Here is an 18790-nt window from a genome sequence, read left to right as displayed (position 1 = left end):
TGATTATATTTTAATTAACTGAAGCAAAAAATACTCATAACTACATTATCAGTTTGCTGGTTCATATAAAAGAATTATCAATACCAACATTATTATTGCACTCTCCGACTCCAAATAAAAGACATTCTGCTTTCATATGTCCAGCTTGGGATACCCAACTTTATATTTTGGTTTAAACTAATGATGACTTGAAAGTCAATGAGATGCTGGAATTTATTATACCACCCTTACCACTAGCAAGGTCTTTATTTCTTGCAAAGCAGGTATATTATATATACATATAAATACATGAACACATTTAGGCATCAGTGTCTGGTAACTGGCAATCTGAAGTTATGCCACAGCATGTATTTTCCCTCCAATACAACATGAACCACCTGAAGAGTCTTTTGTTTGCTCAATCCTGTTGCTTCTTAAGGCAACCGTTAGCGGTAACAGAAAAAGTTGTGCTTCTTGGAGGAAAAAATGATCCTATCGAATATACCAGGAAGAGACAGTGAGAGAGACTATGGCATTGCTAGATCAACCTGACTGGCCACAAAAAAGCATTGCTGACAGAGAGGCATTCACAGTGTTAATAGCACTGTAATACACTGAGAAAATCTCAGCAAGTTCCACTGTTTCCTACAAGCGCTTCCTAAAACTATCCTTCTCACAAAGTCTAGAAATCCCTTTAAGAGTTCCTACAGAAAAGGCATAACAGTAACACACCCTCATCATAGCGGGGACACCACTAGGTGCAGATGTCTTTGAAACAGGCACTGGAAGAGCTACCAGGCACAGCTCCTTAAATGAGAAGTGGTGAAGTCTCTGAAAGTGGTCAAAGTCTCTGAAAACTGATAGAAAAGACAAGGCAAAGGAGCAGCTTTTGTTTTGTCTTCATGGACTGTGAGTTGCCCTTGTGAAAATATCCAGCAACATGAACAACTGATGCTGGGATGGAGCAAGGCAGACCCAAGAGAATCATTGCCTACAAGAATAATTGCAGATTCAGTGACTCCAACTGTCCTTAAAGAGTACTGAAAGGCCTTCCCCCTCCCCCCTAGTTTGCTACCTAACATAACCACACAGTTCACAACTTAGATTTTTCTCTTGTTCATGTTGGTAGACTTCACTTATCCTTAAGGCAAGATCTATTAGTACAGGGTACTAATATAGACTGTATCTCTGATGGGATATTCTCACGACCTACAGAATAAGTGGACCAGAGGACCATCAGATGTTGAAATGGGCTTCCAGAGGAAATCTTGAAACATTTCGGCTAAGTGCCATAATAAGACCAATTGCCTGGTACTATTAAAGTTCAGAAGTTTGCACATAAACTCGGGCAAACATCCTGGAGAACCGGAAGAACACCAGGAAGATGGAAATAGAGAGCATCTAACTGGACCAGTAAATTAAATAAAGCACAAAATTAAATAAAGAGGGTTAAGAAATAAAACAACTAAGTTTGAAATGCATTCAGATTTCAGTCATGCAAGGATCCCTTGCTGAACAGCATTAAAAAAAAGTATACTGGCAAAGCTACCTAACAGAGCTTTGACTATATATAGAGCATAGGTTTAGGCACAGCCTAAGCTTTGGTTTGTATACTGGCTCACTGACAGCCTGCTCAGCTATTTCTCACACCCGGGATTGGATGCAAGCTTGTCCCACCTCTAGCTCTTCCAGTCTCCACGGCCCGCAAGGTCAGAGAAGAGTGAGGCTGCAAAAGTGAGCCTGCAATCCCTCCTGCCATGCAAGAACTCTGGTAATTAAGAGACAAGTGATGATTTTGCTAGTGCTCATATTGTAGCTCTCGGCTAAGACTAATACCTAGGTATATAAGTGCTCCTTCTCCATTTACCAGAACTTCAGGATATGCTACTCAATTTTATACTAGAGGAGCAAAAGAAAGAATGCTCATTCAGACATGCAGTTTGGTTCTAGTAGAGAGACAGCAGTCTTTCTCAAGGCCAGTAGCAACTGTTGCCCACCTAAGAAATGAGTGAATTCATTGAGAAATCAAGATTCATTCAACATGAATTCAAGAGAAGATCCAGAAATTCAGGAGGCCAGTGCTCTGGGCTCAGATATAAACTAAACAGACAGAGCTTGAAAGACACATAAGCCTAAACATCTTTTTCAGCCTTTACATAAAGATTTAAGCATCCTGTTAATTCTGGTCCAACCTTCTGGCCCATCTAACTGTATGACCATGAAAAAAGATGTGGCAAATGAAAATTATCTTTTTTTTTTCCTAATACAACACTATGAATGGAAAGCCATTAAATGTTTTTCCCCTATTTTGCTAGTGCACAATGATTTTCTCATCACATGCACATTAGTTAGTATGGCAGAAAAACATTTTCTCCCACTTTGCCATCTTTCAGTCAAATGATCCATGCACATTCCTAATGTTCTCCTGAAATTAGTATTTCCTGGACTGAATTACTATATTTTAAGAGCTAATACTCTAGATTTGCCATATTGTAGGGAGAAATTGCATTATCAGAGAAGCTTGTGCCAAAAAATGAAAGGAAATGTTTCCCCACAGAGTCCTTCAGAGAACTAATGGAATTAATTTTGCATTCTACACTAGCAATATTTAAGCAACAAAGGCAAAACTACCTGGCTTATCAGGTATTTTCTTCCCTCAAAATTAAATAAATAGTATCAAACTGTAGAAATTTTTTCAATTTCTGGATTTGCTAGGCGAAAAGTCCAGCCAAAATGTTGTAATTAACTAAAGCAGAACTTCTGACCTCAGCTTATTCTCTTCTGCTTACACTTTGAGATAGAAAGCCAGTTTTGTAAACTGCGCTAGGAAATGCTGAAATTTTGGAAAAAAGAAAGTAGGGTAGATATATACAATGATTTTACATGACTAGAAAATGACAAAGTAATACAACGTAGCTAACTCCCTCTCAGCGCTATAAATACTAACAATTCTGGACAAAGAGGAAAAATAAGAGGGCTAGAAGAGAAATTCAGAAGACTAAAACAAGGAGAAAAAGAAATAATTTCCCAATTAGAAAGGCCTTGAAGGAAGAAGAGATGGAAAGATGAGAGGAAAAACTTGTTTTCTGTCATCTCTCTTGAAGTCTTTCTGCTGAACTGCTTGTATAGCCTCCATCTTTATCACACGGGCACAAAGACAACCCTAACACTCGCTCTCGGCACCGTATGACTTCTCAGAGGGGCCTCCTGAATGCCGGCCTCACACGGGCTGTAGTCAAGCTGACAAGGCTACCCCAGGAGAGAATTCCCAGCCAGAATCCTCCTTTGGGGATTTCTCATTTTAAACCCAGTACAAGCACAGCAAAAATAAAAGGCAGAAAACCTGTGCCTGGTTTATGACACCCCTTGCTAGCCGGGTCAAGGAAACAAATAAGGATTCCCTGGGGGAACTGTGTGGAGCTCAGACACCAAAACCAGACCAAAATACATTCAAAATTAGATTCTTTCAGGTCTGCCCTAAAGAGGAACATTGTACTAGCATAGCTCTACTGTTTGAAAACACGGAGAAAAATGTATACCATAAATGCCAACGCTATCAACCAAAAGGTCCTTCTGCTGGGAAAGTTCTTAAATTAAATTACTCTTCTGATGGTATAAAATGTGACTTTGTCACCACTGCCTATCCATACCAGACAAACCTCAGCAAGGCCGCAGTGACCATATGCATATAAAGAACCTAACCTTATATATAGGTTCTCATATATATGTGTATATATATGCACATATACATACATCCGCCATATATATAAATGGGTAGGATCAACATAGAAGGACAGGGGTAGGATCAACATAGAAGGACAGGAATAAACAGTTTTCAGAATTCACGTTTGTTTTAGAAAATTAAACAGCATTAGCGCTGGATTATAAATAATCAAAACCACATTTTGACATATAAAGTCAAGGCATGACTGAAAAGGGAACACAAAAAATGTGAATATAAAGAAGTACAAAATAAGAAAAAAAACCTTCTAATAAAATGCAGGATCCAATCCTGCATTCTGTTTCACTTAAATCACCCAAGTTCAACTGAAACCAAAGTAATTTAAGGCTTCCAGTACAAGAGTGGTAGGTTAGGGGTCCAAGAATGCAATCTGCTGCTGCCATCTCAAATAGAGCAAGCAGAAGAGACAGTAATGCTAAAATGGTTCGAACTTACCCACACATTTCCCAGACAAAGAGAACCCACTGCTGCGACTCTAAAGTTTAAAGTCATATTCTGAAAGCCATCGTGCTCTTTGCCCTTATGTAGGGGCTTTCATACTAGAACACATAACAGCTGCACCTTTGCCAGCAATACAACAGCCAGACTTTTTAGAACAAAATAGTTCAAATGGCATTAGCTAACATAAGGGGGTTTGGGGGCTTTTTTGTAGCTACTATGGGCATAGGAACAATTGATGCTGTTAAACATCTATCTCATGTACCTCATAGTAAATGAAGAACAATTACAGAAGAGGGAGATATTTAAAGGATCTCTTCACTACCCATTAAAAGCTAACTCAGCAAGTCGACAGTAATAATGGTTAAGATTTTGAACACAGCAACAGAAAACAATACAGCCTTCATGACAGTCATCATATGGCCAAATGATAAATACGGGGTCTAATAACTACAAATACAAGAACTTAAAATAAACATAGCTCTACACATGATATAGAGCATGACAGCCAATACACTTGAATAGCACAATTAGCTGAATCAACTCCACAATGACTGAAATCTGTACTTAGTATTAACAATTAGACAAGGGGAAACAATCTTCCCAACGCTACATAATGGCATAAGAACCGCAGTGGCCCATGCTCTGAAGTTCTGTGATGGCAAAGCCTTCCTCCCACGTGAATGCAGCTCTAAGTATTCCCATATATAGTACCTCACAAGGACACATTCAATGATTACTGGGTTTCAGGAAATGCTAATGTCCTCTTGCCTCCGTCCCCGCTAAGGCTAATGGAGCCTTTTCAATAGCAATTGGTGGGCAAAATAATTCTGGGGAGACTAGCTGGAGACCTGAAGTAGGATGCTAAAAAACCCAAATCCTTAAACTGACAGTTAGCTTGCATATACTGCTATTGTCTCCTCTTTACCAAACAGAATATACTTCAAAATCATTGGAAAAATGGGGTTAACATTTTGCATAAGCACTTCAGTTATTACCTGGCTCACATTAACAATCAACTGGGCTAACATAACAAACAATTCTTGTTACTCAAACTGGCGTCATTGTAATGAGCTCCAAATTAATCTCATCCGTACACAATCACTAATCTTGTTTTGTGCCAACTGAATTTTTAATCAGTACAGAGTGAATCATAGGTTGTTTTTAAAATACATTTCTAATACTTGTCATCCAAAATGAATAAACACTAGAGCAGGGAAGAACTTTTCTATTTACATTCTGAGAAGCTGATTTTATTTATGCATACTATATACACAAGTATGAAATGCATATGATAGGTGAGGACATTTTTAACGAAAATAAAAAATAAATATGTTTATTTCTAATAATGCTTTGAGCATGAATAGCATCACTAACCTAAAGAATTTAGCCCTCTGACTGTAGTTAAAAATGTATGACAAACCAAAATAAAAGGAACAGTTGCCCCTCTGTTGAGTTGCTCCTCAATCTCTACATCATTCTGGAAGATCAGAATACACACAATCAGACCCTGCAACGCGCAGAGTAACTACATCTGGTAAGGCATGTAATAAAGCGTGTATTTTGCAGTGCTGAACTTGAGACTCAACCTGAGTTTAAACCGAAGTGACTTTAATATTTGTGCAAGACAGAAGCAAAGCTGAGTTTCAATGAGCATTTTCAACCTGATTCTGCAACTGCAATACCAATTTAATAAAGCAGTTGATTAGCTCAGCTTATAACAACAAGAGTGCTCAACATATCACCCCACTGCTGAAACCCAGGCCCAACCATTTAGGAATTCTTCGGAAAAAAAGATAGCACAAAGTCTTCACCTATAGCATTTACTTTTTAAAATGCAGTATTTCTGGAATCTCGTTTTAGCTGTCTGGCTAACAGCTGTTTAACTGAACACCTGTTACCGCGCTTAGATGAAAACCTAACTTGAAGGTCTGCCCATGGCCATGGAAACCAAAGGAGTGACTGAAGCGATCTGCAGCACAGCCATTCAAATGTCTTCAGGGAGGTCTACTGACAGCCTCTATTACCGCCGCACGAGCTTGAGGAATCTGGAGTACCTGGTTCTCATTTCAAGCTAAGCATAATGCCTGACTCAAGCCATGTAACAGCATGTGATGACTTCTGCTTGGAAAACAAGACACTCAGGCAGATGAGAGCAGTGCAGGTAGGCTCAATGTCAGAATTCCCACAGATCTGGTGGCACATATTACTTACTTAGAGACCGCGCTCCTCATTTAATACCATCTACATACTTTTGTGAATGTTAGAGTCTGTTTTGATTGCCAGGAACTGTTGCATCAAAAGTATTTGAAGATTGCTCAAGATTAAGAGCATTAAATCACGCTCAACGTGCTAACCTATTTTTACTTATAGTCAGTAGAAAAATATGTTAACATATTAAAAAAATCTCCTAATATCTTAAAATTCAATTATCTTCATTAAACAACTCTGAGGTCTGTGGAAAAAAGATAGTTATTCAAATACTTAGCATAATAAGCAAGTTATTGTTAATGTAACATTCTGAAGAAAAACTCTACAGACCATGTTGAACATTAAAAGGCGAATGCAAAAGCAAAAATATACCACATAGACCACAGCTGCAAGGTGGAGATAACATGCTTTGATAACATCAGGATGGACTGCAGGAGAATGACCAAGGACCTTATCAAAAAAGGTTACATTTACATAGTGAACACTATAGCAAGGCATAACGACCAAAGCAAAGCTGTTGGCTTGCAAATTTCTTTTTCTGTTTGTTTATAATTAATTTTAAAATAGGCTGGCTAATATTTCTTTATGCATCAAGGAGCAAATGGCTCTTCAAGCCGTTTTCCAACGAAGAGGATGAGAAGCTTGTTCTGTGCTTAGGCAGAAGAAAAGCAATGCTCCAAAAGAACTATCGTTAATGAACAAAGTAAGAAACAAAGAAAGAAAACTAAGGATGTTTTTATCACTGCAGGTTTCGCCGTGGATCACTAGTGCTAGTGACTTCTTTTCACATGAGAAATATGGCACCATATCACACTCCATCTGAACAGCATTTCTGCAAGATGCCCCAAATTATCTTTATTTAATATCTCATTTGCTATTTGTTATTAATTTCAGCTTTCCAGCACATTAAAAAGTGCTCCTCTTCCTTTAACATCAACTGCAGAAAGTGGTTGCTAGTGTGAATACCTCTGAGGAGGTTGTAAGATTATGAAACAACAAAACAGAAAAAGGGGAAAAATAGGAGAACGGGTAAATAAAATTGTGTGAAAACAATTCTAGAATTGTCATATAAAGTAAAACCTTTTCTATAAAGGAGCCTAACAAAATAGCTATTCAGCAGCACCATGCCTCCTTCCCAAAGGAGTTTGTGAGCATAACAGGAAAGGGGGAAGTAAAGACATAAGACATTCACCTTTCAAAAATTGTTAGGTATGCTAAAAATAATTATTAAAATCAATTCTTTTGTTTCTCAATATAACAATATGAAGTGAACAAAGCTAAAATCAAAACCAACACATCTGTCATGTCACATGTGAAGGACATGTTCAGTTCTATGGCCACTGCCTCCCATTCTTCTCCCATGACACCTGTACCCCAGAACTGAACAGCACAGCACGACAGCCTCTGACTTACTTTGGGGAGCTCCCATACCTGATGAAATTGCTCAGCTGCACTGGAGATGTGCTGATAAAGCACAAGAGAGGCTACAGGAGAGGACTATGCAAAAAGCCTCTCCCCTAGCAAGGCTCTACTCCAGAAGTTCAATTAAAAGACATTTCCCAGGTGCCTGTTTGTACCAGGGATTCCCATACACCCTTACAGGTAGCTGATAAAATAAAATATATTTAAAGTGTCAATTGCTTTTTGGGTCAACTTTCTAATAAAAGCTGAAAATTTTGAGGAAAAAAAGAAATGAGATCATGACCTACTGTGTGGGTGACTGAGCAGGAATAACAGTAGAGCTCTCTGGCAAAGGCAGACTTTTCTGACACAGCCACTAAACTCTGCACCATAACCACAGGCACTGGACACTTACGGAAAAAATATGCCCAAACCCTATTGACAAATGATACTGTCAACCCAGGAACAAGGCTGCAGGTCTGCGAAGGCAGCAGAATGGAGCCCAGAGAGAGGCGGAGAGTAAAAGAGAAAAACACTCCGGGTTTCAAAATACCTTAATATGGCTTTAGTAACTGTTAGTAACTTCTGAGAGGGAGAAGTATTTTAAAAGTATAACCATTGTTAGCTTCTTTAAAGAAGGCTTTACTACTTGAGGCTAATTTTGAATAGTGAACAAAATGCTTGTTTTCAGGTTGTGGTGTTTCTTCTTCCACAGTAATAAGACTGTGTAAAAATATTTTCTCATTAAGTTACTTTTTGACCCTCCCACCTTTTAAAAGGACATTTCTTTGTCTTTATGGTAACACTACCACATATGAGCAGGTATCTTTCTTTGACACAGTGGTTTCAATAACATACCACCTGGTTTTATCCCTCCTCATGGGAAAACAAAAATCGACATCACTACTCAAAATTATGCTGCTTTTTCTGGAACTAAATGTTTTTTAAAGACACAATTGAGGAATCCTTTTTGCTGAAACAGATCTTTTAAGATGGTCAGATACTAAAAAGACATCTTTTTAAAGATACTCTGACTAGTTATTGTAAATGTCATCTTGTCTCAATTCAAATATTTTTTAAAAATCCCCTACGTTTATGGATTCAACTTTAAATTCAGTAGAAGACAAAGTGTTTATACTCACATAACAGTGAGATAAAAGGTTTTGGGTTTTTTTTTTTTTCCTTTATTCTGCACTGTTAGCAAATTCCTATTGCTGAAGCTATTCTAAAGAAGCCAAGTGTCTTTGCATGGTATAAGGTTCTCAAACAGTGAAGTACTTACATGCAAGGCAGAAGGATCTGGCAAAAATTCAGCATCCTCTCCAAAGATAAAATCTGGTGGCAGGTCAGGATAGTGAGCATTGAAAATTATATCCCCTGAAAAGTAATAAATTAAAACATTGTTTGTACTTTTATGTATGTGCTTATAAATAAATAAATAAAATATTGTACATATGATACACATTTTTAATATAAAATTTGATAGCTACATTAAATATATTTCATGTATATATCCGTATAATTTCTACAAAAATTCACATGCAAGATAAGCATCAGATGTTTTGGGGGATGAAGTCAAGTTCCTGAGGCACAGCTTCTTCCTCCTCTGCAAGCAATGAAACATGAAATACATTATTGCTTTCTATCTCAAATGGCAATTCAAACACTATTGGGGGTTGCCTCAAAACACCGAGTTAGAAAAGTGATCATGTTTTAAAAAAGTACCACATTTGGATGGCTGTGTTTTGCATATTAAGTCAAAGTCAAATGCCAGCTACTAAGATCAGCATTTTCCAAATACTGGAGCTTTTAAAACTTACTAGCACTTACTCCCTCTTCTCCACACCACCCGCAACTCTTAGAAGGAAGAATACGCAGTTCAATAGGAACCATTCCAACTATCCAAATTCTGGCCAAGAGAAATGCGGTATTACGCATTTAAGTGGAGAGACTAAAATTAACTAAAAATATAAAACTTCATCACAGCTTGGCACTGAGTTCTCATCTTGCCAATGTCACAAGATACACAATTAATTACTGATGTGATAGTTCAAAGAAATTTGTGTTGCATTATTTCACTAGTAAACATACTTCAGAGTTCATATAGGTCAAGAGGCAGTCATCTGCATGTGAGCTCTTAAAAAAAGCCACCCACAATTCAAGGAAGAAAAAAAAAAAATGTATCTAGCATTACTTTTCTATCTCCCAATCACTCTTTCCTCTTTATGAAGATAATGAAAGAATAACTCTGAGCTTTTGAATAAAGCAGATTTGTGAGGTAGCAAGCATTAGAAGAAAGAAGTCAGTACCTACTATGTGTTACCACTCGTTTAAAATCTACACAGCAAAGTAAAACCAGCGTGGTAAGCCTTATAAACAATTCTGTTCAGACAAAGTCAAACCAGGTTTTATTTTTCAAAAATTATGAATGCAGAACTGGAGAAAAGCATTAGCTGAACAAATCTTACAAAGCCACATTGCTGGCTCAGTGATGTCACCATCTCAAGACATTCAACATGACAGTTTTAATTGCTAATATTCTGTAAACTTATCTTGGATCTAGCTGGAAGCAAGGATGCTGTAAAGATTAATTTGCAGAGGATGAGGGCTCACGACAAAGAAGCCAACAGCCAGTCTGGGGTAGGTAAGCTCTACAGTATTGCTCCAAATCATGAACTCACTGATCACGCAACTCAGTAGAGTACAGTGTGGGTTTCTCCTTTCTGCACTCCTACCTTCCTTTCACAAATCTCAGGAGGATGTGTAAGTATGGGGTGCAAGAAAGAGTAGAGGTCGGCCCATTGAAATATCCAATACAGTCAACATAAAATCAATCTTTTGTTTCATTTAAAAGAAGAACAAAACAGGCACCAATCCTAGAGGAAACTGCATAAAATTGCAACAGGAAATGTACCTATATTAAGTAAGAGAAAATAATTACTAGGCTGCTTGAACTGTAATATAGCAATGAAGAATTCAGAAAAGTTGATGTTCACTAGACTCATAGTGCCTATGCCACCATAACTCAACCCTTTTCTTCATATTTACTACAATTAAAAAGTCATGTATGGCTCCTTATAACCACCCCACCAATTTCCACGTACAGAGCAGGCAACTCTTGACGTTATATGTTGAAGGAGATAGCACCTTAATACATTCTTTGACTGACTTTTGCTTCATAGATAAAGAGGCACATTATGAATAACTCAGAACACAGCACAATGAAAAAGCTTGGCCTGTGACTTAGGTAGCCCAACGCTACTCTGAAGGTAAGAACTGTATCTGTGTTTTTGCCATTTTGTTATGTGATGCTAACTCACTCATTTAACACACACTTTTCATATGGCAGTTGCTAGTTGCATGCTTTTCATTCTCTGCAATCCTGCTTTAACAGAGCTGACAAAACAGAGTACACATAGCTACAACTCAGCTCACTAAGAGCTGCACTCCAACTACATAGATACTACAAAAGGCTGCCTAGAATAAAAGAAGGATCAAAATAACTGCATATTTTATCGTATACCTCCATATTTGATTAGTGAAAAACTATTACAGAAACTTACATCACGAGGTGACTCCAAGACTGCTTAGAGTAGTGAGATTGGCAATAAACTATATTCACCTCTGCAAGCTCCACATTAACGGGTGACCCTCACGAAAGCTGTGACAGTAGGTGCAATGGGAAGGTTCAAGCAGGTACAAACTCTTTTTTTCCCCAGTGTTTTCAGTTCTACAGCAACATGAAGTGAAGAGAACTCACAGTACCTCCCAGAACATCACCATATGCAGTGCTCAAGTATGACAGTAAATTAAAATTGGCATTATTAGTTTAACATGCTAGGTGGTAAACTTTTACAATGTGGCGTTCAGGTCAGCTGCATATACTGGTGCAGTGATTCCTGCTGTGGGACCAGGGCCAACAGCTGGGGACGGTACCCTCTTCGACCACTCAGGTATGATGTGTGGCCACACTGAGGTCAGGCACATCATGGTTGCAGCTGGCCAAACCAATCTATTACCTCTCTCACATGCTCATAGTTCCTCTTTACTACCTTCTGTCACACCCCTTCTTCCACTGAATATTACTGGCATATCACTCCTTATCCACAGTGAGTGACCAACTATGCAGATATTTTGGTTCAAAAAGTTTTCATGACCTACTGATATCAAAGAACTATTCAGTACAAAGGAGAGAATCCAGAGTCAAAATTAACATTGTGATATTTGATTTTCTGTTACTATTACTTATAATTGCTATTATTGCTTCTACTTGCCCAGGGTAAACATGCCTCAAATCCAAACTCCGAAGTCCCTTTAGTAAGTCATTTTGAGACTAAATATATCAGCATTAAAGCCAATGTGTATCACAAGATTCTTTTCTCTGTGGTATAGTCTTTTTCCAAAAGGCTATACAGTACATGGCTGAAGGGTTCTCCAAGCTTCAAAATAAATAAAACTATTATTTCAGTGCCTGATAATCATACAATCACAAAACACTAGTGCTGAGACCATACTCAAAACATTTTACAACCCCATGGAACCTAAAAAATCACGCTGTTGTCCTTATTTTCTAACTAAACCAGAAACGTCATTTAATGAATCATTAACACTCTCCTTCCTACAGTACCATAGCTTTTTAACCAAATGTAAACCCTAATTTATCCTGCTACAATCAAATATCACACGGACTGGGTGACAATTAATAAAGACAAAAAAGTTCAGAACAAAATGGTGTTTCCACTTCAACATAAACAGTTAGAAAAGAGCAGTGCTTCTCTATCATCAGTGGTTTTCAGTCCGTCAGTTAAATACAGCATCTTACTATTGAAGATTATAAGATCTGACCATAGAACAATTTTTTCACATAATTAAAAAGGAAAAAAGCATCCTCTCAGTTAAACCTTATTCTAGTAAGCCTCACTTATGCTATGTATCCAAAGACATTCATCTAGTTGCTAAAAGGAAAGAAAAAGAACCTTTTTTTGAGCCGTATTAGACATTCACCCATGTGACCCCTGGCCTCTGTAACTTTTCTGCTCCATCCTCTCCCCTTCCATACAGTTTCGCTTATGCCTTGTTTAAGTTACCATACTAGGACAGAAAAAGTAACACCTTTGGCTCTAGAAAGCTTAGATACCAAGGAATGTTTGCCCTATTTACAACTATGAGCATGAGCTATTTTCATAAGTTATATATTCTCAACAAAAATACATCACTACAAATCAGACTAAAGATTAAGGGAATCAATCCTAAATCTGAATTTTGTTCTTGTTAAATACCACAAACTAGAGAAATTAAAACTGCAGTTAACAGTTTGCTTGGCAGGGCTATGACGCATAAATAAAAAATGCTTCTTTGCACTCAAATAAAAGGTATTTAAACAATCACAACGGCCAACGCAACAGCAAATCTGGTTTTATTCATATAAATACTAACGCTACTTTCTGCAGTGAGCTTACAAAATATAAGGTGTTAAATATTTTGAATCACCAGCTACCAGTTTGTCCTGACCTAGTAGAAATATCAATTTTTTTAACAACTACTTTATTTAATACTTACATGATATTACCTGTGGCTTACCCTCTTCAAATATAATTGTGCTGGGGTAGAAACATAAAATTTTCAACCAATAAAGTCATTTGCAAAATTATTGTGCTTAGAGTTTGAGAATGGTTACCATTTTAATTTTGAAAGCAAAACCACCAAAAAAAAAAAAAATCAACGTAGCCCTGCATTCTCTCCCCTTCTCACCTAAATGAAACAAATACCCTTTTCCTTGCATCTCCAGCACTTGAGTATGTAGTTCCTTTTGTGTTTCAACTCTGTTTGCCCTTATTCCCTTGACAGAAGGCAAACCGTGTGGCGTTCCACAGCACTATTGACCATGACCATTCCAGTGCAAGAACAATGCAAGCAAAACCTTCTCACTCAGACCATATTTATCTCATTTCTGTAGATACACTACCCAATAATTACTTCAGTGGCATTACATTTCCAATGAAATACTACTACAGAATCTAAAATTACTTCAACAATGTTAAAGCCATGGAGTCAAAGACAAATTTAGAAGAAAAAGGATGGATTATACATCTTTTGCTTTTCATTATCCAAAAATATTACTTTCTCTTCCTTTTCTCTCCTCGGGCAAACAGGCAAACATTAAATTTTGAAATATTTTACTTTACAGGATTTTAAAGGAAAAGTTAATATGCTCCCAACAGACAAAAAGATAGAAACATCAATACTTAAATCTATAATTTCTTTTAACACACAAACACTCTTCTCATCTATCAAAATGCATAAGCAAGTCTAACAAAGCAGTAAGGATTGACTACAAGCAAGATAGGTGTAACTCAGAAATAGATAAATTTCTTAAGTAGTTACAGTTGCTTTCCACTGGCCTATCCTATATACAGTTTTTCCTCTCCTGATAACTTCATTGTAGGGGTATTTTTCTTTCTTTTTTTTTAACCATGCTGTAAATTTGGTAGTACTGAAAGACGTTGTACTGAGAGTGCCACAGCATTAACATCCCCGATTACCTAAAGGCAGCAAAATCAGGAAGCAACATTCCAGTTAACTTCCTAAACTCTACTTGTGAAAGGATATCTATATTCTTCAGCTTTTTCTGACTGCAAGAATTTCTAAGTCAGTACTAAGTGTGTAGAATAAACATGTGTGTCCACTGCAGCCTGGAATAAGACCAATTTGAATTGAAGACCAATCATATGAAGGAGATCAACCCATTTGGCTTTTAAGAAACAAACAAAATCCAAATGCAACTTGATCATGAAATGCATTCACAGATAATAGGGAATAGTGTTGATGCAAGTGACCAATCCTATGTGCAGAATCAGTTTTGGGAAAATAAAGAAACTGCTCTTGTTGAATATTAAAAAGAAAAAGACAGTAAGTAGAATTACATTATTCATCTATTCAGAATGCTAACCTATCTCTTCTAGTAGCCACACAAATTGTAGACAAAGAACACTGATCAGTCCCCTCTATAAACAAATTATTGCCTAAAACAGCCGTTGTTAATTGTCTTTACAGGTACAAAAAGAATCAGTTATTCACTATGATCTGCAACCAAGATACTAAGTCAGCATAGTCAGCAGTATGAAAGCACTTAAATGAACTAAAAGGCAGACCTGCTGACTTGTCACTGGATTCCACCCCAAAGATTTTTGCTCTACAGGCTTTAAGTCAAATATAGTAATACACTACCTATAGAACCCCTTATTAATTGATTTGCAAGAAAGATACAGTTCCTGAAATGACAATACAACTTTGATAAATACAAAACTACTACTGGCGGAAGGAACAGGAGTAATTCTATTTTTGCTGTGGTGTTGCTGCTACCAGACTATTCTTCCCTCAAGTAGAGAAGGATAATTAAACCTCAGAAGTTCTTCTTAAAACAATCTGTTGAAGCAGGACTTCTGCTCACACAGGAGGACAGCTACCCTCAAATGGTGTCTGGGAATACTGTGGGACCTTTGCTCACCTGACCATAAACAATAATCCTATTGCAGTAAACCAAGAGTAGCTTCAACTTTTTACAAGTTGTTTAGTGGAAGTCCTATTCCTTCAGGAAGTGGAATATTCCTGAAACTTAGAGACAACAGCTGGTAGCAAGAGGCCAAGATGCTTTTGAGTTTCATTTCTGACTTCACATGCAAATCAAGGTATCAGGAAAGGAAAGGCAGAAAACTCAGCATTAAAGACTCAAAAGACGTCTCTAAATAGAAAGACAATTTGAAAAAAAGGTATTTGATTGCATTAAAAAAACCCCTTCTCTGTACCTCTGTGACACTCCAGAAGAAATCCTAGCTACTCCACTACATGCAAAGCTGCAAAGGACCCAGTCTCCATGAGCCTGGTTCAGTTGTTTAACCAAGTTGTTTAGTGACATTTGAGACACCTCAGGGCACATTTATGGCAGCTATGGCACAAGGTTTTTCAGAGAGATCAGTGCCCTTTGGGTCAGCAGCTGAAAAGGCAAAGCAAGATACCCTAGGGAACCTCAAACAGAGTTAGACACCTATAGTTAGGCAAGTGAATCAAGTCCCACTTTTCCAATAAGAGAAAAAATATATAGGAAGGATTTGCAGAATGGTTATTCGGTTCTTGGGCAAAGGGTTGCAGGTGTGGGTTGGTTTTTTTTTCTTTAACTTCAACTGACAAATCTGCTGTAGGAGGAAAGAAAAAAAAAAAGAGCTGTAAGACTGCGTACAGAAAGAGAAATTATGTTCTGCTGTAAAGTGGGCAAATCTGCAAAAATGGAGTAAAAGTAAATGAGACGGATCCCAAGCTGAACAAGAAAGCAGTGGGACAATCTTACTTACTTTCACTTCTGTAGCCAGGCAAATGCTTTCTCAGAAATTTTAGTACTAGAATTGAAGAGGACAAAGATGAGAATAACAGATAATACAAGAGAGGATAAGATACTGGTAGAAGTTAAAGACAGGCAACACTGGAGAAGTTATAACAGAGACAATGGGTGGTGAGAAAAGGAAAGGTGAAAGTGAAGGACAAATACATTCAAGCAAATGGGCTGTAGACCATCACCAGTAACTGCAACCCAAACAGGAGAAGAAAGGAGGAAAGAGCAAAGTAGGAAGGCACTATGGTAGTACCAATGTGGAAGCCTAACCTAAAATCTTTCAAACCTCTATAAGTCCATACTTGTACATAGATACTTGTAAGGTCACTTCTCTTGATGCAGAAATATACTATTTAAGACTTACACCTGCAAAAACTTGTGTCATTTACTTGCTCAAAGGAAGTCCAGAACATAAGGAAAAGTGTCAAAAAAAAAACCAACCACACCCCCCCCAAAAGACCCCCCCCACAACCCAAGTGAGAAGAAAGTGATTATTTAAAAAGGAAAATACTGTTGTAAACTTTGTATTCTAAGAAGAAATAAATATAATAAAAAGATTAGACTCTCTTTCGACATTTCCCATTAGGCACATCCATTAGATAACAAACAGGTGACCAAAGGAAGAAGATTCATTACTCCTGCCATGTAAAGCAAGACTCGACAAAACTTCAGAGAACATATTGCCCAGAAAAAAATCTTTGGTACTTCTCATGACCCAGCAAAAAGACACTTACAATACAAGTAATGACATCACCTAAGTACAATCTGAATTACAGCAACCAAAAAGTTCTTCCCATAAGAGCCTCAACTAAACCACAACCTGTGCAAAATAACCTAATGGTGCACAGAAGACTGACACATGCATTGCAGCAACCTAGTTCTAAGAATCTTAAATCTTACAATAACTTGTAAAATCATTTTTACAGTTGTTTACTGGCACAGTAAACAAGTGTTTAGCAAACAAATTTGCAAAGCAGCTTTTGAAAGGGCAACAAGGAGTTCAGGCTCTTCTCCATATTTATCATTTTGTTTGTTTCTAATTACTTCCTTAAAGTATAAAGCACAGGAAGACTAGATGAACTTACATCTAGTAAGTAAGTTGATGAGTTCCATCACAGGAATAAAAGCAGATGAAATTCTGTACAGTATATTATGGGCAGTATTCTTAGACTACTTAGGCAGCAAAACTGTGATTTTCCCCTCTAAGGCCTATAAATAAAATTAATAAGAAACTAAGAAACAGAAATCAGAAGAAAAAAAAAAAAGAAAAACTAAGCTTCAAACGAGACAAAAGAAACATTCTTTGGGATCAAGGAAACCAAAGTGGTGGCAGTAGAACCCAGAGCTGTAATCCACTCACATAAAAACAGTGAAAATCAGACATAAGATGAAAATACTAGAGTTCAAGAGGCCACAGAGAACAGTAGCATCGCAAGGGCAACACATTGTTTAATCACCATGAAATTCCAGATGACAGCACTCAAGGACAGAGAGGGAAGGAGGCATCAGTGCCTGACAAAGAAAATGTGAAGAGCATGGGGGGGCGGGGGGGGGGGGGGGGGGGGGGGGAAGTCAGGCTCTCTTAGTAGCAAGAAGTAGTGAAAGCTTGAGTGAAAATGGAAAACCAAAACCAAGAGATTCCAGGGTTTGCTGAAACAAAATTGCAATGACCAAAAAATTAATTCTTAATGGTGTATTTAAATTCTTAATATTATTCAATAAAGACTATTAAGCTTATAACTGCTTATCCTGACAATTCCTACTATGACATCTGCCTTGATGTTTTAGCAAGGAAGACCAATATGTCTGCAAGAGCTACAAAACACTTCACCTCAAAATACACAAATACTTCTCCCAGAAAGGATAACAAACTTTACTCAGCAAATACGGCTGTCCAGTTAGCAATAAAGGACAGCTCTGCATACCACTTATTCTAAATTTTGTCCTTGAAACACACATTCAGCCTCTTACAGGATATTACAGACATTCGTCTTGGAGTTAAAACTCCTATTCAGAGCTTCGAAAAATTCAAATATAAAGAAAAGCACTGAGTTTAACGTAGCAGCATTGAGTGCTCGATGAACTAATAAAAACAATACAGCTGTCTCAGATTTAATTGACAGCCTAGCAAGAGCAGACTCAAGTTTTCCAACCATTCTGGCCATGAAAACACAAAATTTATGGTTTCTCTTACAGAAGAAAATAAAGTAAAAGTGTCTCTCTGAAAGCACCACTTAAAAATTTCTGAAATGTGATGGAAGACAATTACTGTGACAAATTAATTTATCTACAATGCTGACATAATATTTTTTCCAGTGTAAAATTGTGGATGTCTCCAAGGTTCCTGGCTGCAGCTGAGGAACCGTTCAGTATAACATTCCAGCAGCTCAGAACACATGCAAGAGTAAGGTGAACTTGACATCTGAAAAAAACGATTAAATAGCTAACTGGATCTCAAGAAAATGTATTAAAATTACCAACAAGCCATTCTTAACTCACAGGATGTTTGATCTTACTGAAGCTAACAAAACGATTATTTTACACTACAGGTAGTCAGCCACTGCGTTGCCTGCAAGTGCACTTTCCCCTTTTTCAAAAAACAGTGAACTTCCTGGTCTTTTGGAAAACAGGAC

At 37.5% G+C, this 18790-nt stretch overlaps 1 protein-coding gene across 2 annotated transcripts in view; it reads right to left on the bottom strand.

Annotated features, from left to right (window-relative positions):
• BABAM2 (BRISC and BRCA1 A complex member 2) overlaps window positions 1-18790 on the bottom strand; it is a 177945-nt gene that overhangs the window by 134527 nt on the left and 24628 nt on the right. For both annotated transcript variants that reach the window (XM_075496226.1, XM_075496227.1), the window contains one exon: window positions 9054-9148. In XM_075496226.1, coding sequence (XP_075352341.1) covers window positions 9054-9148 — 95 coding nt within the window. The remainder of the gene's footprint in view (window positions 1-9053; window positions 9149-18790) is intronic.

This window comes from Mycteria americana, chromosome 3, assembly GCF_035582795.1.
Source record: "Mycteria americana isolate JAX WOST 10 ecotype Jacksonville Zoo and Gardens chromosome 3, USCA_MyAme_1.0, whole genome shotgun sequence".
In the NCBI taxonomy this organism is placed as follows: Eukaryota; Metazoa; Chordata; class Aves; order Ciconiiformes; family Ciconiidae; genus Mycteria; species Mycteria americana.
The sequence above is the reverse complement of the archived record's forward strand: the minus strand, read 5'-3'. Positions and strand labels throughout refer to the sequence as shown.